Raw genomic sequence first — 24,543 nt, 5'->3', positions numbered from 1 at the left:
TCTCCGTTCATTCCACAGGTAACTGGCAAAATAAAGGAAACACTTGAGTAAATGAGGGATACAACGTATATTGAAAGCATAGAGTGCTTCCACACAGGAAGTTCCAGACACTATGCCAAGGCGCATTGAAGCTGTTCTGGCAGCTCATGGTGGCCCTATAAAGACACTTTATGTTGGTGTTTCCTTTATTTTGGTAGTTACCTGTAGCAGCAGGCTACACAGAGAATGGAACAGCTGGATAGGGGAAACATCTAAAGACCTGCATCACTATACTGAGAGGTTTTCCTTTTCTAAAAGGACGTATTTGGGTGTTTTTGGAGCCTTTGTTCATGTTTTTACGGGGCCCCCATACTACACAATGAGGATGTGAAATCACAAAAAAGTGTCTGCCCCCTTATATAAAATCCATTTACACTACCGTTCAAAGGTTTGGGGTCACTTAGAAATGTCCTTGTTTTCGAAAGAAAAGCAATTTTTTTGTCCATTAAAATAACATCAAATTGATCAGAAATACAGTGTAGACATTGTTAATGTTGTAAATGGCTATTGTAGCTGGAAACAGCTGATTTCTAATGGAATATCTACATAGGCGTACAGAGGCCCATTATCAGCAACCATCAGTCCTGTGTTCCAATGGGACGTTGTGTTTGCTAATCCAAGTTTATCATTTTAAAAGGCTAATTGAGCATTAGAAAACAGCTGAAAACTGTTGTGCTGATTAAAATAGCAATAAAACGGGTCTTCTTGAGACTAGTTGAGTATCTGGAGCATCAGCAATTGTGGGTTTGATTACAGGCTCAAAATGGCCAGAAACAAATAACTTTCTTCTGAAACTTGTCAGTCTATTCTTGTTCTGAAAAATGAAGGCTATTCCATGCGAGAAATTACCAAGAAACTGAAGATCTAATACAACGCTGTGTACTGCTCCCTTCACAGAACAGCGCAAACTGGCTCTAACCAGAATAGAAAGAGGAGTGGGAGGCCCCGGTGCACAACTGAGCAAGAGGACAAATACATTAGAGTGCCTAGTTTGAGAAACAGACGCCTCACAGGTCATCAACTGGCAGCTTCATTAAATAGCACCCACAAAACACCAGTCTCAACGTCAACAGTGAAGAGGTGACTCCGGGATGCTGACCTTCTAGGCAGAGTTGCAAAGAAAAAGCCATATCTCAGACTGGCCAATAAAAATAAAAGATTAAGATGAGCAAAAGAACACAGACACTGGAAAGAGGAAGATTGGAAAAAAAGTGTTATGGACAGACGAATGGAAGTTTGAGGTGTTCGGATCACAAAGAATAACAGGGTTAAAGGGATCTTGAAGGAGGAAGGCTATCACTCCATTTTGCCAGGCCATGCCATACCCTATGGACGGCGCTTGATTGGAGCCAATTTCCTCCTACAACGGGACAATGACCCAAAGCACAGCTCCAAACTATGCAAGAACTATTTAGGGAAGAAGCAGTCAGCTGGTATTCTTTCTATAATGGAGTGGCCAGCACAGTCACCGGATCTCAACACTATTGAGCTGTTATGGTATGTAAGAAGTGCCCATCAAGCCAAGCCAATCCAACTTGTGGGAGGTGCTTCAGGAAGCATGGGGTGAAATCTCTTCAGATTACCTCAAAACATTTACAACTAGAATGCCAAAGGTCTGCAAGGCTGTAATTGCTGCAAATGGAGGATTCTTTGACGAAAGCAAAGTTTGAAGGACACAATTATTATTTCAATTTCAAAAACCTTGTCAATGACTACATTTCCTATGCATTTTGCTATATTTCCTATTCAAACTAATTTCATGTATGTTTTCATGTAATACAAGGACATTTGTAAGTGACCCCAAACTTTTGAACAGTAGTGTACATAAAAAACATAGATTTGGTTGTAAAAAATAAAACTTCTCCTTTAATGTTGTTGAACGTCGCTGTACTCACACATTCGGTGGTGGTGATGTGAACAGAACTGGTGATGTAGGAGAGTCCTTCATTCATACTGACCTGTAGATAGATTACCCTGCAACATATACAACACTACATTACCCATCAACCCTCGCAACACACACACTTCAGAACCCATAAAAAAACATTTCCCAAAATCCCCTGGAAAAACACATCCATGTTATTTTGAGACTAAAGCTTCATTTATACCTTATGTAAGTAAACAATGAAAGTACACAATTAGTTTCTTACAATGGCTGTTCTGCGTACTTGCGTAGCAAAAATATGTGCAGCCCACAATTTGAGAATCTACGCTATTACGCAGGATCGCCATTTTGCGTAGTTAATCGGGTTCTTGCGTTGCATACTTGCATAATGTCGCTGTCTGATGAAAACCTTAACTAAATTTGCCAATTTTCCTTTTTTACATTTATGTATTGAAAGCAGTAACTCCCCTCAATGTACACTGAACATTTCATGACTCTAGGACCAAGAATATTTATTCAAAATACTTTCTGAAGTTTCATAATTGTATGTTCTTTAATGGGAAAATAGTTTCTGTTTTGAAGATTAGGTTTTCATCAGACCGCGACGATAAGGTATAAATTAGACTTTAGCATGAACGCAAGACATTACATGCATCATGTCAATGGACACGTGGATGCGCACAGATCTATGTTTGATACTCATGGCTTTCTTTAGAATTCCGAAGCATGACTAAAATATAGGCCATTAACACATTCCTGTCTGTGTATCTGTCGGTTCTTGCTCTTTTCACAAATATCTGCTCTCTGACAGCCATCACATTTGGCTCTACCCACAGTGGAATGGCCCCTGTGGACTTTGGTTGGGTATGGGACCTGTAAGGCTTACCGTATTGGGGAATGGATCTTTACGGGGTTAGGGTAGCAAAGGAACATTTGTCAGGATTGCATTGTCGACTGCCAACAACTGTAAAAAAGGATGGGACCTGTGGACTTCGGGTTGTTTCCAAAGTCCCAATGTGGAAAGTTGTAATTAGGCCACTGAATGACTTCCCCTCCCTAATGTTAGTGCTGCTATCTACAACACATATCACGGAGACACATACAGAGGGGATGACTGTGTTTGTGTGTGTGTGCATGCGTGTTTGTGTGTGTGCATGCGTGTTTGTGTGTGTAGGGTTGTTGTAAAATAAAACCCTACTAAATAGTGAGTTGAGGTTGGTGGGTTGATATATGAGAGGAGAGTGGGTAAGTGAGTTGTAATGATTTAGGAGGCAAGAGAAGAGAGGGGTCATTGAGAGTGTGGTTTAGGACTGAGGGAGGGGTTGGGAAGGGGGAGGCTAGGGGAAGGGGGGTTGAGGTCATATGGGGCTAGATGAGAAAGGAGGGAGCAGACAAAGACAGGAAAGGGAAAAGGGGGGAGAGAGGGAGTACATCCCCACAGCCTCCCTTCTAGGACCTCCCCCTCCCTCTCTAACAGAATAGAGAACAGTATGAAATTGTTTAACCTGTATAGCACCACAGAGAAAACCAGAGATTAATACTGAGACTCACAGAAAAATATGTATTCCCTCTCCCTTCTCCCCCCCATTTTCTTTTGCCTCTATCCCTCTATCTGTCTCTCTCTCTCTCTGGGCAGGCAGGGGGCACAGCGCGATCAGCACCCTGGTGACAGAGCCATCGTACCACCCATCAATCAGCCCTCTGCCATGAGTGTGTGTGTGTGTGTGTATATGTGTGTTTGTGTAGCTTCTTCCAGAAGATTTCCAGTCACCATGTGTTTGTGTGACAGCAGCAACGATGACTTCATCATATGAGACAGGGCTGAGGGGTGTGTGTGTGTGGGGGGGCCTCAAATGCCCTTAAACATTGAAAATATACACTGAGTATACAAAACATTAAAAACACCTGCTCTTTCCATGACAGACTGACCAAGTGAATCCAGGTGAAAGCTATGATCCCTTATTGATGTCACTTGTTAAATCCACTTCAATCAGTGTAGATGAAGGGGAGGAGACAGGTTAAAGAAGGATTTTTAAGCCTTGAGACAATTGAGACATTGATTGTGTATGTGCCATTCAGAGGGTGAATGGGCAAGACAAAAAATGTAAGCGCCTTTAAACGGGGTATGGTAGTAGGTGCCAGGTGGAACGATTTGTGTCAAGAACTGCAATGCTGCTGGGTTTTTCATGCTCAACAGTTTCCCGTGTGCATCAAGAATGGTCCACTACCCAAAGGACATCCAGCCAATTTGACACAATTGTGGGAAGCATTGAAGTCAACATTGGCCAGCATCGCTGTGGAACACTTTCGACACCTTGTAGAGTCCATGCCCCGACGAATTGAGGCTGTTCTGAGGGCAAAAGGCTGGGGGGGTTGCAACTCAATATTAAGAAGGTGTTCCTAATGTTTGGTATACTTAATGTATAAACAACTCACTCTGGCACATCCAGTTAGACATTCAGTTAGACATAGAGCATTGTGACTGATACACAACCAAACCATCAACCATCATGTTTTTTTAAATAACCCTTACGATTTTGCATTTTCAGACAAGTGTGAAAGACAGAAATATGATGACCTTTTTAGACTAAATCGGGTAAACACATAAATGGCTATGCCTCCAATATCAGTTATGAAACAACAACAGGCCTCATCGTCTCTCCCCTTGGGTTGTTCACAGTTGATTTCCTCTTCCTCACATGCCCCGAGTGTTGTTGGTAGAGCATGTACTAATGGGGTGACTCAGTAACAGTAATAGAACACAGAGCCTCATGGGCACCATTATGGGCACAGAAATGGAGAAGCAGCACAATTATGTTACAGCCATAGGGAGTGGGGGTGAGAGTGTGGTTGTGGGCATGAGCCAACCTGGCAGCCAGGTATTGACTGCTCCTTTCAACCCTTCTAGTTTTTTGCTGAACAGTATAAACAAGGAGTTGGCTTAAGGGAGTGACCATTATTTATAATAAGGGTTACATGGAGAAAATCAGACCTCTGAAATGGAAATGGATGGCCCTCCCTTCAGCAAAATATATTTTATATTAAACCCTCCCTGAGTGACCCTCCCCTATACCGAAAATAATGATTAAAACAAAGTGGATAGAAGAGAACAAGTCTACTGTTTACCCTCACTTCTTGGACAGACCAGAGCCTTAGATATGCAGTTGTAGAAATTGTTCTTTGTCCTGTAAGCATTACATGGCAACGTGGGAATTTTGATAGCGCACAGGGCTGCGGGCCAGAAGGTTGTGGGTTCGCAGACCACCGTGGACAAGAGTAGAGGTGGAAAGATCTCCTTTATAGTAAAAGCAGTGTATGAATCTATCATCATATTTGAAGTACGAGAAAAAAGTGCCTTTTATAAAAATGTCATGCAATTCTACGTAATTTTTACATATTAGCAGAATCTTTTTTTAATACCACACAAATTACCGAAATTACAGGCTAAGAATGGACAGAGAGTTAGGCCTATGTGTTTATCTTTTCATATTTCTCCAATGCCAAATCAGTGTGTCTTGTTTGCAATGATAATGTCCCTGTTTGCAAATAATTACATCTGAGACTTCATAAGGAATCTGAGCATGGTACTTAGAGCATGGTAAGTTAGACCTACCTTTCCACGCCAGACAGACGCAGAAAAATGTAAGCTTTAACTGCTGGCTACTCTTCTTCCGTGGCTTAACCCAACGAGAGAAGGTCACAAGTATTTCCCTAAAAGCTGTCTGGGTTTAAACATATTCTATTATACAGAATATAATAATAATAATAATAATAATAATAATTAATAATAGCTTAATCAATTGATAGTGACAGACTTAGATTACTTCCCAAGGAATGTCAGCCTCAAAGAAACGAAACAATGATATACAATGCATTCGGAAAGTATTCAGACCCCTTGACTTTTTCCACATTTTGTTACGTTACAGCCTCTCATCAATCTACACACAATACCCCATAACGAGAAAGAAAAAATAGGTTTATAGATTTTTTTTCAAATTTAAACAAATAAAAAACTGAAATATCACATTTACATAAGTATTCAGACCTTTTACTCAGTACTTTGTTGAAGCACCTTCGGCAACGATTACAGCCTCGAGTCTTCTTGAGTATGACGCTACAAGCTTGGCACACGTGTATTTGGGGAGTTTCTTCCATTCCTCTCTGAAGATCCTCTCAAGCGCTGTCAGGTTGGATGGCTGCAAAGCTATTTTCAGGTCTCTCCCTGCCGCTGAAAAATATCCCCACAGCATGATGCTGCCACCACCATTCTTCACCGTAGGGATGGTATTGGCCAGGTGATGAGAGGTGCATGGTTTCCTCCAGACGTGACGCTTGGCATTCAGGCCAAAGAGTTCAATCTTGGTTTCATCAGACCAGAGAATCTTGTTTCTCATGGTCGGAGAGTCCTTTAGATGCCTTTTGGCAAACTCCAAGCGGGCTGTCATGTGCCTTTTACTGAGGAGTGGCTTCTGTCTGGCCACTCTACCATAAAGGCCTGATTGGTGGAGTGCTGCAGAGATGGTTGTCCTTCTGGAAGGTTCTCCCATCTCCACAGAGGAACTCTGGAGCTCTGTCAAAGTGACCATCGGGTTCTTGGTCACCTCCCTGACCAAGGCCCTTCTCCCCCGATTGCTCAGTTTTGCCGGGAGTCTTGGTGGTTCCAAACTTCTTACATTTAAGAATGATGGAGGCCACGGTGTTCTTTGGGACCTTCAATGCAGCAGACATTTTTGGGTACCCTTCCCCAGATCTGTGCCTCCACACAATCCTGTCTCGGAGCTCTACGGACAATTCCTTCGACCTCATGGCTTAGTTTTTGCTCTGACATGCACTGTCAACTGTGGGACCTTATATAGACAGGTGTGTGCCTTTCCAAATCATGTCCAATCAATTTAATTGACCACAGGTGGAATCGAATCAAGTTGTAGAAACATCTCAAGGATGGAAACAGGATGCACCTTAGCTCAATTTGGAGTCTCATAGCAGAGGGTCTGAAAACGTATGGAAATATGGTATTTCTGTTGTTTTTTTTAAACTGTTTTCGCTTTGTCATTATGGGGTATTGTGTGTAGATTGATGAGGAAAAAATAATAATTTAACCAATTTTAGAAGAAGAAGGCTGTAACGTAACAAAATGTGGAAAAAGTGAAGGGGTCTGAATACTTTCTGAATGCGCTGTATATCGCCATATGCATCGAAGTCACATCTTTCCCGGGTATTTTACAGCTTGCTTCTAGCACACAGCATCGCGGACCAAAGTACTGTTATAGATCACTTTATATAAACGGATCAGTTTTATTTTCTTCAAACTCTTAAGCTAACAAGAGGTAGGCCTGTGCCTTTTGCCATTTTCTTTCATAAAAAAGTAGGCCTATGGCATACGCTCTCCTACCCCCTCAATTCGAGTCTTGGTTTTAACGTAACAGCCATTCACTGACACGAAGGTAGGCTATTTAAAGAGTGCATGGTGGGTGGAGGAATTGACAGACAAATCTATGGATATAGTAGCCTATAGCCTAATTCCGTCAGTCAAACAGGAAGGCCTACTTCTTATTTCTTAAATAGCAAGAAATAGGCTCCAACACAGAGCTCTTTTGTTGTTAGTACAGTCTAATTAAAATGAAGATGGTTGAAATTAAGTATGCATACTCGATTTTGCCTACTTTCAGCACCATGAGCTGTCCATTACCGATTGCCGTGGCTGCTGCTGCTTCATGTTTCAGAACCACAATGTAAGTTACTCGAATCTGGCTTATTGAGAGTTTAATAACTCAATACATAATGGGCAAGAAACATGTTTTTAATAAAATCAATTATAGTAATAGCAAGCTATCAAAGTTGGTCCTCCTCATCTTCGCGCTCTCCTTCTCAAACTGAACAGAACATAAGCTATAGGCTCGTCCACGTGCAAGATTTTTGGACTAGGCTTAATCAACAACAACAAATTTTGGAAGAAACCTTTGACTCTCCTCCTGAACTGCCACCGTAGCCCTACACAGCACAGCCATTGGTTAAGCAGCACACAAAAACGTTTTTGATCAGCAAGAGCAGAGCAGGCCGGGTCTCAGGGTTGGAATATCCACTGCAGTGTGTAATGCAGCCTAGTTTTATTTACACCATCCCAGCAGCTATCTTAAAAATATAACCTTTGCTCTGTGCTTCTCCGAGCACGCACTTTGTAGCCTATAGCCTATATGTTATGGATCATTTGATTGAGACCACACTAAATAGCCTATAAGCACACTTGATATTGCACGCCCAGTGGAGAATCAGAGATGAGGGGCGGCATCGGGCACACATCGATATATAAAGTGGCTTGCGAAAGTATTCACCCCCCTTGGCATTTTTCCTATTTTGTTGCCTTACAACCTTGAATTAAAATGAATTTTGGGAGGGTTTGTATCATTTGATTTACACAACATGCCTACCACTTTGAAGATGAAAAATAAAATTTTTTGTGAAACAAACAAGAAATAAGACAGAAAAAAACCAGAAAACTTGAGCGTACATAACTATTCACCCCACCAAAGTCAATACTTTGTAGAGCCACCTTTTGCAGCAATTACAGCTGCAAGTCTCTTGGGGTATGTCTATATAAGCTTGGCACATCTAGCCACTGGGATTTTTGCCATTCTCCAAGGCAAAACTGCTCCAGCTCCTTCAAGTTGGATGGGTTCCGCTGGTGTACAGCAATCTTTAAGTCATACCACAGATTCAGACAATTGGATTGAGGTCTGGGCTTTGACTAAGCCATTCCAATACATTTAAATGTTACCCCTTAAACCACTCGAGTGTTGCTTTAGCAGTATGCTTAGGGTCATTGTCCTGCTGGAAGGTGAACCTCCGTCCCAGTCTCAAATCTCTGGAAGACTGAAACAGGTTTCCCTCAAGAATTTCCCTGTATTTAGCGCCATCAATCATTCCTTCAATTCTGACCAGTTTCCCAGTCCCTGCCGTTGAAAAACATCCCCACAGCATGATGCTGCCACCACCATGCTTCACTGTGGGGATGGTGTTCTCAGGGTAATGAGAGGGGTTGGGTTTGCGCCAGACATAGCGTTTTCCTTGATGGCCAAAAAGCTCAATTTTAGTCTCATCTGACCAGAGTACCTTCTTCCATATGTTTGGGGAGTCTCCCACATGCCTTTTGGCGAACACCAAACGTGTTTGCTTATTTTTTTCTTTAAGCAATGGCTTTTTTCTGGCCACTCTTCCGTAAAGCCCAGCTCTGTGGAGTGTACGGCTTAAAGTGGTACTATGGACAGACACTCCAATCTCCGCTGTGGAGCTTTGCAGCTCCTTCAGGGTTATCTTTGGTCTCTTTGTTGCCTCTCTGATTAATGCCCTGCTTGCCTGGTCCCTGAGTTTTGGTGGGCGGCCCTCTCTTGGCAGGTTTGTTGTGGTGCCATATTCTTTCCATTTTTTAATAATGGATTTAATGGTGCGCTGTGGGATGTTCAAAGTTTCTGATATTTCTTTATAACCCAACCCTGATCTGTACTTCTCCACAACTTTTTCCCTGACCTGTTTGGAGAGCTCCTTGGTCTTCATGGTGCCGCTTGCTTGGTGGTGCCCCTTGCTTAGTTGTGTTGCAGACTCTGGGGCCTTTCAGAACAGGTGTATATATACACTGAGGTCATGTGACAGATCATGACACTTAGATTGCACACAGGTGGACTTTATTTAACTAATTATGTGACTTCTGAAGGTAATTGGTTGCACCAGATCTTATTTAGGGGCTTCATATCAAAGGGGGTGAATACATATGCACGCACCACTTTTCCATTATTTATTTTTTAGAATTTTTTGAAACAAGTTCTTGTTTTCATTTCACTTCACCAATTTGGACTATTTTGTGTATGTCCATTACCTGAAATCTAAATAAAAATCCATTTAAAATTACAGGTTGTAATGCAACAAAATAGGAAAAACGCCAAGGGGGATGAATACTTTTGCAAGGCACTGTAGGCTAATACGCAGCTAATTCCAAAACACTGAGAAATATTGAAATTTCATCAGTTACAAATTACATGACCCTCCCCTGGACTAGATTTAACAAATACTAAACCCTCCCCTTGACTGAAATGGAATAAGCATGACCCTCCCCCATTTTTCTCCAGGTAACCATTCTGTAAATTTCGATTCGTCCCTAAGCACACTTATACTGACTAATAACAGACAGAGAAATAAAATACACTCACCAAACCAACTTCTAAATCCACTGTCACAGTAAACAAAGCCACATAATATACTCTCTCTCCTTGCTACAGCTTGTAAACAAATAGTGTCTTTAAGAGTGGTGTTGCAGTGGTGAATCGATCTAACTGCGTGTCAAGAAAAGCTCAAGCCCTCCTCAGACTGCTGAGTGACAGCAACAAGACAGTTGATCACCTGGAGGTGTCTGTGGGTGGGGGACAGCTGTATAATTATGCGCTGGGCTGGGGGGCAGTTTGTCCCAGCTTCCAACCCAGAGTAGATCTTTCTCTGCCCCCTGAGGAGCTCTCAAATATGGGGTGGCTATGGAGGATGCTGGGGTGGAGGCTTTAGACATGGAAGACTTCTCACTTCCCTAGTGACTGTGTTCATACACACAAGTGCACACAAGCAAACTCGATGCACATACATTGTCTCTCTCCTGCGTTTTTCCCAAGTCTCATTAAACCATGTTCCTAGGCTCTACATCTCTCCTCCTTTATTATTTCCTTTCCTCTAACTCTTTCTCTCTCTGATTACTGTCTAAGGTCGTTAGCGGTGACTGATTGATCACAGCAACAAACGACTTTGGCCCCAATTCGTTCAAGGACACTGATCTGCTAAACCAATCTACCAATTCAGCTGCAGTGGCAGAGCGCTACAGAGTGTGCAGGCTGGTAGGCTCGTTACTGCAGGGCTGGAACTAATGCCTGCACTTCCTGTAGCACTCTACGACCATGCAGGATTGAAGAACACACTGGAATACTATAGTAGGTAAAGTAGTAACTTACCTTCCTACTTCCTCTATAACAGGAGCAGGACAGAGCAGGAACGTTTCCTCTACACCAGCAGGCCTCTCATCTAAAGAAACATGATATTCTGTTAATTGAAGAGGTTTAACATCATATTAAAGCTAGAATCCTTAGTTGCTATATTCATTTTTGGACGTATAAATTAATGATACATAGCCATTGATTCATTTTTTACCCCAATTTTTTTATATCCAATTGGTAGTTACAGTCTTGTCCCATCACTGCAACTCCCGGGAGTGGCGAAGGTCGAGAGCCATGTGTCCTCCGAAACACGACCCTGCCAAGCCGCACTGCTTCTTGACACACTGCTCGCTTAACCCGGAAGCCAGCCGCACCAATGTGTTGGAGGAAACACCATACAACTGGTGACTGAAGTCAGCGTGCATGCGCCCATCCCGCCACAATGAGTCGCTAGAGCATGACGGGACAAGGACATCCCGGCCAGCCAAACCCTCCCCTAACCCGTGCGATGCTGGGCCAATTGTGTGCCGCCTCATGGGTCTCCTGGTCGCGGCCGGCTGCAACACAGCCTGGGATCAAACCCGGGTCTGTAGTGATGCCTCAAGCACTGCGATGCAGTGCCTTAGACCACTGCGCCACTCGGGAGGCCCATACCCATTGATTCTTAAAGAATATAACTTATAAATGCCTCATGAGCTTAGTTCAACTTTCGTACCCCATCAGAACCCAACATATAAGCTTGTTTTACTCCAATGTTTGCAAACAATGTAAATGTAAACAAACACTGTAGAGCCTCAAAACATGGTTACAACTATAATTTTTGATATCATGGATGGTCAGTCCATGGCTTTGTCTATGAATTTGAGAGTGATAACATTTCTCCAGGCCCATCCCTCAGCTTTTTACCAAAACAGAGACGGGTTTCCCTCTTCGTTATTGTTTCAACTGTGTATTATAGCTTTAATGTTGCAAATAAATACAGATGTTTTATATATATATATATATATATATATATATATATATATATATATATATATATCTATATATATATATATATGTATATGTATGTGTGTGTGTGTGTGTGTGTGTGTGTGTGTGTGTGTGTGTGTGTGTGAGAGAGAGAGATTCATTAGACATGTTCTTAGTATATAATTATAGCCAAAATTATGTCTCCATTTTTCACATAAACGTGTATAATAATATAATATGCCATTTAGCAGACGCTTTTATCCAAAGCAACTTACAGTCATGCGTGCATACATTTATTTATTTTTTTGTGTATGGGTGGTCCCGGGGATCGAACCCACTACCTTGGCGTTACAAGCGCCGTGCTCTACCAGCTGAGCTACAGAGGACCACAATGTTTGTGTGTCTCACCCAGAGTGTGTGTGTCGTTGACTTTGAAGCTACAGAGGACCTGGTCGGTGTTTCTGGCATGGAGAAAACCGTTCCCTCGAACTACCACCTGAAACGACTCTGAGAGAAAGAAACAGAAACGGTAAGAACCATTCATCTCCAACCATTCAACATTATTTGAATGTATTCTATTTTTCTAGGAAAGTAGTCTAGTGAAAATCTGTTTGAAATATATGACCATGAGTATCGCAGCAGCACTTCTCTGCCACTTCTCTGCCTTTGTCTCATGTGGCCCTGTTTAACATTAGAAAGTGTTCACAGCCTTAGGCTTTGTGTGTGTGTGTGTGTGTGTGTGTGTGTGTGTGTGTGTGTGTGTGTGTGTGTGTGTGTGGCTCTTTGCCTGCTCTCTTATGTGTTCCATGCTTAACCTTTCAGGAATACTCAACTCAAGCAGGAGAAAAACAACCAGCATATGCTTCACTGGTGCTAACGGTGTGTGTGTGCTGACGTGCGTGGTGCGTGTGAGCGCATGTTTGTACAGGCATATGCTCCACTGGTGCTAATGCTAAAAGTGCTGCTGTTCACAAATCTCTGCCTGCACAGCCGGGAGGGTTTTGTGTGACTGTATGTGTGTGTGGACGGGAATATGTGTGTGTGTGACTCTGACCTTTCGGTCCCCCCAGGCACCACTAAAGCGCATTGACGGAAGCTAACCAGCATATGCTGGAATGTGAGTGTGTGTGTCAGTGTGTGTGTATGTGTGTACAACATATGTTGTAGAGAGGGGGAAAAAATGCTCGCTTAGCAAGCGCTCTGCAGGATTACCAGCAGAGACAGAGTAGATCTGACCTTACCTATGGCATCAACGGTGTGTCTGTGTGTGTATTCCTGTGTGTGTGTGTGATCTTTGCTGTGCATGAGGCATATTCAAGCCTTATCCCTGCTAATAGAAATGAACATTCGCCACACCTTTAACATTTAAAGCTACAGAAAGCGTACAATTCACTGGATAAAAACATCACGGTGTAGGTGTGTTCCCCACAAGGGAAAAGCAGTGTTTCAAAAAGGTCAAGGCAACTAAGGTAAAACGTTGCCACTCACTCTGAAATGTCACCAATACATCATAATTAGTAATGTTGCTGTATTGAAGTGAATATCATGTTTAGAACTAATGAAAAATCACAGTCCATGTTCTTCATGTTGTTATATTTAGTACCACATTTGAAGATGTTCTGCTCTTTCTCTCACTGGGGGTCTCATTTGCGTTTGGCTGTGACGCTGAGAGCTGTATTAATTGACTCTATCTAGTGCATGTGTGTGTGTGGGTGCTGTTTAAGTTTTAATCTCACATGCACCAGTACAGTGAAATGCCTTTCTTGCAAGCTCTAAACCCAACAATACAGTTATAAATATCAATGTAGTACTAAAAATAACATAAGATATTGAAATTAAATCAATACCTCAATATATCCCCAAGCAACAGTGAGAGAGTGAGCGGTCAGTTACAGTGGCTTGCGAAAGTATTCACCCCCCTTGGCATTTTTCCTATTTTGTTGCCTTACAACCTTGAATTAAAAATGTATTTTTTGGGGGGTTTGTATCATTTGATTTACACAACATGCCTACCACTTTGAAGATGCAAAACATTTTTTATTGTGAAACAAACAAGAAATAAGACAAAAAAACTGAAAACTTGAGCGTGCATAACTATTCACCCCACCAAAGTCAATACTTTGTAGAGCCACCTTTTGCAGCAATTACAGCTGCAAGTCTCTTGGGGTATGGATTGAGGTCTGGGCTTTGACTAAGCCATTCCAATACATTTAAATGTTTCCCCTTAAACCACTCGAGTGTTGCTTTAGCAGTATGCTTAGGGTCATTGTCCTGCTGGAAGGTGAACCTCTGTCCCAGTCTCAAATCTCTGGAAGACTGAAATAGGTTTCCCTCAAGAATTTCCCTGTATTTAGCGCCATCCATCACTCCTTCAATTCTGACCAGTTTCCCAGTCCCTGCCGATGAAAAACATCCCCACAGTATGATGATTCTCGGGGTGATGAGAGGTGTTGGGTTTGCGCCAGACATAGCGTTTTCCTTGATGGCCAAAAAGCTCAATTTTAGTCTCATCTGACCAGAGTACCTTCTTCCATATGTTTGGTGAGTCTCCCACATGCCTTTTCGTTGCTTATTTTTTTCTTTAAGCAATGGCTTTTTTCTGGCCACTCTTCCGTAAAGCCCAGCTCTGTAGCGTGTACGGCTTAAAGTGGTCCTATGGACAGACACTCCAATCTCCGCTGTGTAGCTTTGCAGCTCCTTCAGGGTTATCTTTGGTCTCTTTGTTGCCTCTCTGAATAATGCCCTCCTTGCCTGGTCCGTGAGTTTTGGTGTGCGGCCCTCTCTTGGCAGGTTTGTTCTTTCCATTTTTTTATAATGGATTTAATGGTGCTCTGTGGGATGTTCAAAGTTTCTGATATTTTTTTATAACCCAACCCTGACCTGTACTTCTCCACAACTTTGTCCCTGACCTGTTTGGAGAGCTCCTTGGTCTTCATGGTGCTGCTTGATTAGTTGTGTTGCAGACTCTGGGGCCTTTCAGAACAGTTGTATATATACTGAGATCATGTGACAGATCATGACACTTAAATAAAGTCCACCTGTGTGCAATCTAACTAGTTATGTGACTTCTGAAGGTAATTGGTTGCACCAGATCTTATTTAGGGGCTTCATAGCAAAGGGGGTGAATACATATGCAAACACCACTTTTCCGTTATTTATTTTTTTGAATTTTTTGAAACAAGTTATTGTTTTCATTTCACTTCACCAATTTGGACTATTTTGTGTATGTCCATTACATGAAATCTAATTAAAAATCAATTTAAATTACAGGTTGTAATGCAACAAAATAGAAAAAACGCAAAGGGGGATGAATACTTTTGGAAGGCACTGTATATACAACAGCGAACCAATCTGTGGGTAAAGCGACGCTGAGACTCGAACCCAACACACCATGGCTTCTCTTAGAGGAAAAGACAAAGAACAACTTGGAGATGCAAATGAGAGCAACGAACAGCTGAAGGATATGCTAAAGGAATTGAAGGAATTGTTCGTTGAGCTCTGAGACAGGATTGTGTCGAGGCACAGATCTGGGGAAGGGTTCCAAAACATTTCTGCAGCATTGAAGGTCCCCAAGAACACAGTGGCCTCCATCATTCATGAATGGAAGAAGTTTGGAACCACTAAGACTCTTCCTAGAGCTAGCTGGAGAAAAGCACAGAGAGATCCTTGATGAAAACCTGCTCCAAAGCACTCAGGACCTCAGACTCTAAACACACAGCCAAAACAACACAGGAGTGGCTTCGGGACAAGTCTCTGATTGTCCTTGAGCGGCCCAGCCAGAGCCCGGACTTGAACCCGGTCGAACATCTCTGGAGACCTGAAAATACATTTACATTTAAGTCATAGCTGTGCAGCGACGCTCCCCATCCATCCTGACAGAGCTTGAGAGGATCTGCAGAGAAAGAATGGGAGAAACTCCCCAAATACAGGTGTGCAATGCTTGTAGCATCATACCCAAAAAGACTCAAGGCTGTAATCGCTGCCAAAGGTGCTTCAACGAAGTACAGAGTAAAGGGTCTGAATACTTATGTAAATGAGATACCGTTTTTTTTTGTTTTTTTACATTTGCAAAAATTTCTAGACACCTGTTTTTGCTTTGTCATTATGGGGTATTGGGTGTAGATTTCTGAGTTGTTTAAATATTTTTTAAAATCAATTTTAGAATCAGGCTGTAACATAACAAAATGTGGAAAAAGTCAAGGGGTCTGAATACTTTCCGAATGCACTGTATATAATATTTTATTTACATTTATTATTTCAGCTGGAAAGTTGAAAACGTCATTCAAGACGGTCGAAAGCCATTTTCGGCATCAACAGAAATGATTGATAAATCTATATATAATTTTTTAGCATATTGTATTAAACTGAAACGTGTTCTTGTATTTGTTTGTAAGTGTATTTTTTATAAACCCTGTTTGATTGATATGTATCAAGTCTGGTAAAACTTTTGCCATTCTAATGCTTATGAGCTTTGTTATTATTTTATTGTCACAATTTATTAAAGTTATGGGTCTGTAATCAGCAGGGGACTCTCCAGATTTTCCTGGTTTTAATATAGCTGAAATAACTGTTTGATACATGGAACTAGGAAGTACTGAGTTGAGTTACATACAGTACCAGTCAAAAGTTTGGACACACCTACTAATTCCAGGGTTTTTCTTTCTTTTTACTATTTTCTACACTGTAGAATAATAGTGACGACATCAAAACTATGAAACAATATATATGGAATCATCTAGTTACCAAAAAAGTGATAAACAAATCAAAATTTATTTTCTATTTGAGATTCTTCAAAGTAGCCACCCTTTGCCTTGATGACAGCTTTGCACACTCTTGGCATTCTCTCAACCAGCTTCACCTGGAATGCTTTTCCAACAGTCTTGAAGGAGTTCCCACATATGCTGAGCACTTGTTGGCTGATTTTCCTTCACTCTGCGGTCCAACTCATCCCAAACCATCTCAATTGGGTTGAGGTCGGGTGATTGTGGAGGCCAGGTCATCTGATGCAGCACTCCATCACTCTCCTTCTTGGTCAAATAGCCCTTACACAGCCTAGAGGTGTGTTGGGTCATTGTCCTGTTGAAAAACAAATGATAGTCCCACTAAGCGCAAACCAAATGGGATGGCGTATCACTGCAGAATGCTGTGGTAGCCATGCTGGTTAAGTGTGCCATGAATTCTAAATAAATCACAGACCGTGTCACCAGCAAAGCACTGCCACACCGTAACACCTCCTCCTCCATGCTTCACGGTGGGACCCACACATGCGGAGATCATCCGTTCACCTACTCTACGTCTCACAAAGACACAGCGGTTGGAACCAATAATCTCAAATTTGGACTCATCAGACCAAAGGACAGATTTCCACCGGTCTAATGTCCATTGCTCGTGTATCTTGGCCAAAGCAAGTCTCTTCTTCTTATTTGTGTCCTTTAGCAGTGGTTTCTTTGCAGCAATTCGACCATGAAGGCCTGATTCACACAGTCTCCTCTTAACAGTTGATGTTGAGATGTGTCTGTTACTTGGACTCTGTGAAGCATTTATTTGGGATGTAATTTCTGAGGCTGGTAACTCTAATGAACTTATCCTCTGCAGCAGATGTAACTCTGGGTCTTCCTTTCCTGTGGCAGTCCTCATGAGAGCCAGTTTCATCATAGCGCTTGATGGTTTTTGCGACTGCACTTGAAGAAACTTTCAAAGTTCATGAAATTTTCCAGATTGACTGACCTTCATGTCTTAAAGTAATGTTAGACTGTCGTTTCTCTTTGCTTATTTGAGCTGTTCTTGCCATAATATGGACTTGGTCTTTGACCAAATAGGGCTATATTCTGTATACCACCCCTACCTTGTCACAACACAACTGATTGGCTCAAACACATTAAGGTAAGAAATTCCACAAATTACCTTTTGACAAGGCACACCTGTTAATTGAAATGCATTCCAGGTGACTACCTCATGAAGCTGGTTGAGAGAATGCCAATAGTGTGCAAAGCTGTCATCAAGGCAAAGGGTGGCTACTTTGAAAATGCTCCTTTTTTAAAAGTATTTTCATTTGTTTATCACGTTTTTGGTTACTACATGATTCCATATGTGTCCTTTCATAGTTTTGATGCCTTCACTATTATTTTACAATGTAGGAAAGAGTAAAAAGAAAGAAAAACCCTGGAATGAGTAGGTGTGTCCAAACTTTTGACTGGTACTGTATGTGTTGTCATTTGTGTAATTAGGGGCACTACTTTGTCCCAGAATGTTAAATGTAATGTTTATGGGAAAGCCGTCCATTCCTGGTGCTTTTCTCTGCGCAAATGTTTTTGGGTGATCTCTGTTTTTAGTAATATTTTATTGTTTGCTGATAATTGCTTGGCACACGTGTATTTGGGGAGTTTCTCCCATTCTTCTCTGGAGATCCTCTCAAGCTCTGTCAGGTTGGATCGGGAGCGTCGCTGCACAGCTATTTTCAGGTCTCTCCAGAGATGTTCGACCGGGTTCAAGTCTGGGCTCTGGCTGGGCCACTCAAGGACATTCAGATAACTTGTCACGAAGCCACTCCTGTGTTGTCTTGGCTGTGTGCTTAGGGTCATTGTCCTGTTGGAAGGTGAAGCTTCACCCCAGTCTGAGGTTCTGAGTGCTCTGGAGCAGGTTATCATCAAGGATCTGTGCTTTTCTCCGTTTATCTTTCCCTCGATCCTGACTAGTCACCCAGTCCCTGCCAATGAAAAACATCCCCACAGCATCATACTGCCACCACCTTGCTTCGCCGTATGGATGGTGACAGGTTTCCTCCAGACTTGACGCTTGGCATTCTAGCCAAATAATTCAATCTCGGTTTCATCAGACTAGAGAATCTTGTTTCTCATGGTCTGAGAGTCCTTTAGGTGCCTTTTGGCAAACTCCAAGCGGGCTGTCATGTGCCTTTTACTGAGGAGTGGCTTCCATCTGGCCACTCTACCATAAAGGCCTGATTGGTGGAGTGTTGCAGATATGGTTGTCCTTCTGGAAGGTTCTCACATCTCCACAGAGGAACTCTGGAGCTCTGTCAGAGTGACCATCGGGTTCTTGGTCACCTCCCTGACCAAGGCCCTTCTCCCCCGATTGCTCAGATTGGCCGGGCAGCTAGCTCTAGGAAGAGTCTTAGTGGTTCCAAACTTATTTAATTCATGAATGATGCAGGCCACTGTGTTCTTGGGGACCTTCAATGCTGCAGAAATGTTTTGGAACCCTTTCCCAGATCTGTGCCTCGACACAATCTGGTCTCAGAACTCTACGAACAATTCCTTCGACCTTTCCAAATCATGTCCAATCAATTGAAATTACCACAGGTGGACTCCAATCAAGTTGTAGAAACGTCTCAAGGATGATCAGTGGAAACAGGATGCACCTGATCTCAATTTCGAGTCTCATAGCAAAGGGTCTGAATACTTATGTAAATAAGGTATTTCTGTTTTTTATTTGTAATACATTTGCAAAAATCTGTTTTTGCTTTGTCATTATGTGGTATTGGGTGTAGATTTTAGGAAAAACAATTATTACATCCATTTTAGAATGAGGGTGGAACGTATCAAAATGTGGAAAAAGTCAAGGGGTCTAAATACTTTCAGAATGCACTGTAAATGTCATAAAGCGAAAATATACACAAATACATTAATTGGATGAAATTGCTTTAGAAATGGGCACAAGACAGGGATGTCTTCTCTTCCCTTCTGTCTGCACTATTAATTGAACTGCTTGCAGAAATAATTAGACGGGACCCAAATGTAACAGGTATCAGTATTAATAAACATGAATATAAACTAAACTTATTTGCAGATGATCTCCTGATATACCTGACCAATATTGAAAACTCAATGCCCCCCTTGCTAAAAATATTTTCAGAATATTTTAAAATCTCATATAAAATTTAGGTGGGAAATAAACGAAGTAATGGCAATAGGAAACATTTAAATAATAACTTATGATTTACAGCAGTCCTTTAAGTGGACCACAAAAAATATCAAATATTTAGGATGCTTAATAAGTGACAACAAACAAATATATAAAGATAACTTTATCCCATTTTTCAATAATATGAAAGCAGATCTAATTAAATGGATAAATCATCCCATACATTTAACAGGTAGAATAAACCTCTTCAGAATGACATGGCTCCCAAATGTTTTATACTTATTCTTGGTAGTACCACTTACCCCACCGAAGACATTCTTTACAAAGTATACTCGGTCATAACAGAAATTATATGGGCAATTAATGGTGGTTTTAACCTTCCAGATTTGGAATTGTATCAACTCACCACCCATGGCTTTTACTTGCGATATATAGTTAAATACTCTAAAGAGGAATAATGGGTACATATTAAAGATGCGCCTGCTGTCACGTTGTATACTGATAGAAGACAGGCGCAGGAATACGTAATAGGAGTTTTTATTATTCAACCTAACACAAGGTACGTCATGGAAAACGACGGGGACGAAGCCCAAAACAAACACGTGTATAAATATAAAAATATATATAAATAACACAGGGATGTAACCCAAACATAAGAGCGAGGTGTAAACCTCTAAATAATACACGGGACGAGACCCGTAATAACAAGTGCACAATTACTCAGCATGTAAACTGTAATACAATGTACTCATGAGACCAACGGACATTGGACAATAATCGACAAGGACAATGGGGAACAGAGGGCACATATATACACATACTAATCAGGGGGAATGGGAACCAGGTGTGCGTAATGAGACAAGACAGTCCGGGGTTGGTGGTAATGAACCAGGTCAGCGACGCCTAGAAGGCCGGTGACGTAGACCTCCGGAGCTGGTGAACCGAATGAGCAGCAGTACCGGGGGGATCCGTGACACATGCTCATCCCCAGAATCTTTTTATGTGTCTATTTTTGAAGGATAAAGCTACGAATATTAACAACTTCATAGTTAAGAACATTATAAAAACATGGAAGAAAATGAAACGTTTTCTACAAGAACCAATATCACTCCCTAAAAACACAACCCTATGGAATAATCCTTGGATAGCTTTTCAGAATTCACCGATAAATTGGCCCACATGGAAGACTAAAGGCATAGAAACCGTAAACGACTTGGTAGGAAATACATTTATTTCCATGACAGCTTTAAAAAGCAATTTTGGATTGACCAATGTAGATATTTTCACATACAAGCAACTTAAAAGTTTTATATCACGAAATTTCGATTTGAAATATTTTGGACATCATAGCAATCTTGAGGGAATCCTATTTGAGTCAGAAAATTATATTCATATGATAGGTAAGGTATAGAAAACCTTGAAGAGAGCCTATCCAACTGACAATCTCTTAGAAAAAAATATACACTTTTGGAACCAAGACTTAAAAATAACTGATATTGGCACAAGATGGAGGGAATGTTGGAACATAACTAACGAGATTACAGTGAACGAAAATTTACCCCAGTTTAAAGTAATGTATATAATTTCTTATACAAGAAAAGATTCACAAATTCTACAGTACAATGGCAGAGTCATGTCTTAATTGTAAAACTAACAATGACTCTGGGAATGTTGTAAAGTCCAAAAGTTATGGATGGAGTTAGAAAGTTGGCTGTCAGAAGTATTACAATGTAAATGTACTTTTAATCCGTCTGTTTCAAGACATGGCATTTGAGGGTGCAGTGATATACCCGATGGGTTGGACAATACTTTTCTCATCAATCATCTTTAAAAAACGTATACTTAAAAACTGGAAATCAACCAATCTTCTGTCGCTAATGCAATGGAAAGGTCAAATGATTTATTATCAAAAAATGTAAAGTAATGAGCGACGGAGAGAAACTAAATGGTGCAGTTTGAGGCTATGTGGTGGAGAGTGATGCGGCCATTGGAGATGGGGGTGTGTTCTAGTGTGTCTGGGCAGGTGTGATGTAGTTGATGTTTGTATGATATTGTCGTTTGTATGTCTATGTTTTTGATTGTTTATAAAAGATAAAATAAAATATATATTTTTTAATGGAATAACATAAGGTAGAACAAAAATATGAGAAATGAAAATAAGAAGTAAGAAGAACACAAGAAGTAAGTAAGCTATAGGGTCAGTTCCAATACCATATTACAATGTGCAGGGATACTGGCGTGATAGAAGTAGATAACTATAAGGGGACTAGGTATTAGGATATATGATAAACAGAGTAGCAGCAGCGTATATGATGATTGTATGTGAGTGCGTGTGCGTGTGTGTAGAGTCAGTATAAATGTGATTGCATGTTATGCGTGTGTGAGCAAATAAAGTGTCTGTGTTTGAGTGTATAGAGTTCTGTGAGTGTGCATAGACGGTGCAAAAATACAAGGGTCAATTCAGATAGTCTGTTTTGTTAGCTATTTAGCAGTCTTATGGCTTGCTGTTCAGGAGCCTGTTAGTGTCAGACTTGATGTACTGGTACTGCTTGCCGTGCGGAAGCAGAGAGAACAGTCTATGGCTTGGGTGGCTGGAGTCTTTAACGATTTTCTGGGTCAGCGGAGGTTGCCTACCCTCACCGCCTGGGGTCGGCCTGTCAGGAAGGCCAGGATCCAGTTGCAGAGGTAGGTGTTCAGTCCCAGGGTCCTATGCTTGGTGACGAGCTCGGAGGGGACAATGGTGTTAAATGGTGTTGAACGCTGAGCTGTAGCCAATTAACAGCATTCTCACATAGGTATTCCTCTTATCTAGGTGGGTGAAGGCAGTGTGGAGTGCAATTGAGATGGTGTCGTCTATGGATCTTTTGGGGCGGTATGCAAATTAGAGTGGGTCTAGGGTGATGGAGTTGATGTGTGCCATAACCAGCTTTTCAAAGCACTTCATGATTACAGATGTAAGTGCTACAGGTCGGTAGTCACTGTGGCATGAAACCTTAGAGTTCTTGGGAACAGGAATGAGGGTGGTCAGTTTATGACATGTGGGGATTACAGACTGGGACAAGGAGAGGTTGAAAATGACCTTGAATATGCCTGCTAGCTTAAAAAAATTAATATATTATGACTCTGCGGAGGTTGTAGAGGGACTACTTGTACTTGTTGTCCTCAGCTGTAGCCTCAGGGTTGTCTGCGATAGCCCTGTGTGCGGTAGCCCTGTCTTTTAGTTTAGTGCCAACCTCAGTGTTAATCCAGGGCTTTTGATTGGGGAAGCAGCAAACCTTCACTGTGGGGACAACGCCGCCGATTCATTTCCTAATGAAGCCGGTGACAGAGGTGGTTAGCTCGTCGATGTTATCGGTGGAGTCTGAACTTATTCCAATCAGCGCTAGCAAAGCAGTCCTGTAGCATAATCTCTGATTCTGATAACCATTTCTCAACGGAGAGAGTCACGGGTACTTCCCGTTTGAGGCTCTGCTTGTAAATAGGAAGCAGGAGTACGGAGTCATGATCTGATTTGCTGAAAGGGGGGACGAGGGAGAGCCTTGTACGCTTGCATGTGGGTAGAGTAACAGAGGTCTAGGATTTTGTTGCCCCTAGTGGCAAAAGAGAAGTGTTGATGGAAGTTGGGCATTACGTGACTTAATGATGCGGAATTAAAATAGCCGGCAACAAGGAAAGCAGCCTCCGGGTGCAAGTTTTCCTGCTTGTTTATAGCCTTGTACAGTTTGTTAAGTGCTAGCTTGTTATTTTTCTTGTCCTGAGGTGGAATGTCACGATAACAGCTGAAAGCTCGCTCGGGAAGTAAAAGGCATTTGACAATCAGGTATCTTGTCCGAAAGCCATGTTTCAGAAAAGCAGAGAATATTGCAGTCACGAGAGTCTCGTTGGTAGCAAATCTGCGATCGGAGGTCACACATATTATTACCAAGTGACTGTACATTGGCCAATAGAATGGAGGGAAGAGGTGGCTAGTTTTCCCTTTGTCTTAATCTTACAAGGACTCCCCCTCTCTTGCCTCTGTAACGCCGGCGATTCTTGGATAACCCGAAAATTGAGTCGGAATTACAGAAAGAGCCCAGAGCAGATGAGTCGAAGTTGAAGCCAGAATTTAGGTAAGTAACTGCAGATCTGATGTTCAAAAGTTCTTGTCAGTTATAAGAAATGATAGCGGATACATTTTGTGAAAATAAAGTAAAAATAAACGCCAAAAGAATCACAAAATAGCAAAGTTGGGTCGAAGCTCACAAAACGGTGGCCATACAGTACGGCGCCATCTTACAAGAGCGTCAGGGGCTTGCGACCTGTCACTAGTGCTCTTGTCGCCTTGCGTGGCCAAAACTGTGTGTGTTGATAGGCCAGCAGCAGGTCAGGGTTGTGTGTGTGTTTGCATGTGCGTATCTGTGTTTGTGTGTGTAGGGGGATTTGGCATGTCCGATTGTGGCCACTTCAATCACGTTAGTGCAACGGGACAGTAATGGGGGCGAGGGGTTGGGGGTACAGGGAAAGGCGGAAAGAAGGTGGAGGGAAGGGGGGAGGCTGGGTGAGAGGTCAGATGTTAATGAAAGCAGCAATCTCTGCTGTCAGGTTAGATAGCAGCACCACCTCTCACTGGCCTGTGTGTGTGTGTGTGTGTGTGTGTGTGTGTGTGTGTGTGTGTGTGTGTGTGTGATCAGTGCTGTCAGGTTAGATAGCGTGGCTGGCGTTCACTGTCCAATCTGATGGCCTGTTTGCAGGCAGTGCGGCCTGGTCACTTCATATCAGCGTGAGGGACATGTGTGTGTATGCTGGTTAAAAGAGCGTCTGGTT

General features: G+C 42.0%; 1 protein-coding gene across 1 annotated transcript in view; it reads right to left on the bottom strand.

The window, feature by feature from the left end:
* The window catches only part of LOC121553414 (anthrax toxin receptor 1), a 61,505-nt gene that overhangs the window by 26,385 nt on the left and 10,577 nt on the right, over positions 1–24,543 (bottom strand). The window contains exons 10-12 of the mRNA XM_041866497.1: positions 12,268–12,366; positions 10,909–10,978; positions 1,935–2,013 (exon numbers count right to left, since the gene is read on the bottom strand). Coding sequence (XP_041722431.1) covers positions 1,935–2,013; positions 10,909–10,978; positions 12,268–12,366 — 248 coding nt within the window. The remainder of the gene's footprint in view (positions 1–1,934; positions 2,014–10,908; positions 10,979–12,267; positions 12,367–24,543) is intronic.

The sequence above is a fragment of the Coregonus clupeaformis genome, chromosome 37, assembly GCF_020615455.1.
Source record: "Coregonus clupeaformis isolate EN_2021a chromosome 37, ASM2061545v1, whole genome shotgun sequence".
NCBI classification, from domain to species: domain Eukaryota; kingdom Metazoa; phylum Chordata; class Actinopteri; order Salmoniformes; family Salmonidae; genus Coregonus; species Coregonus clupeaformis.
This window is presented reverse-complemented; position numbering and strand designations above follow the sequence as displayed.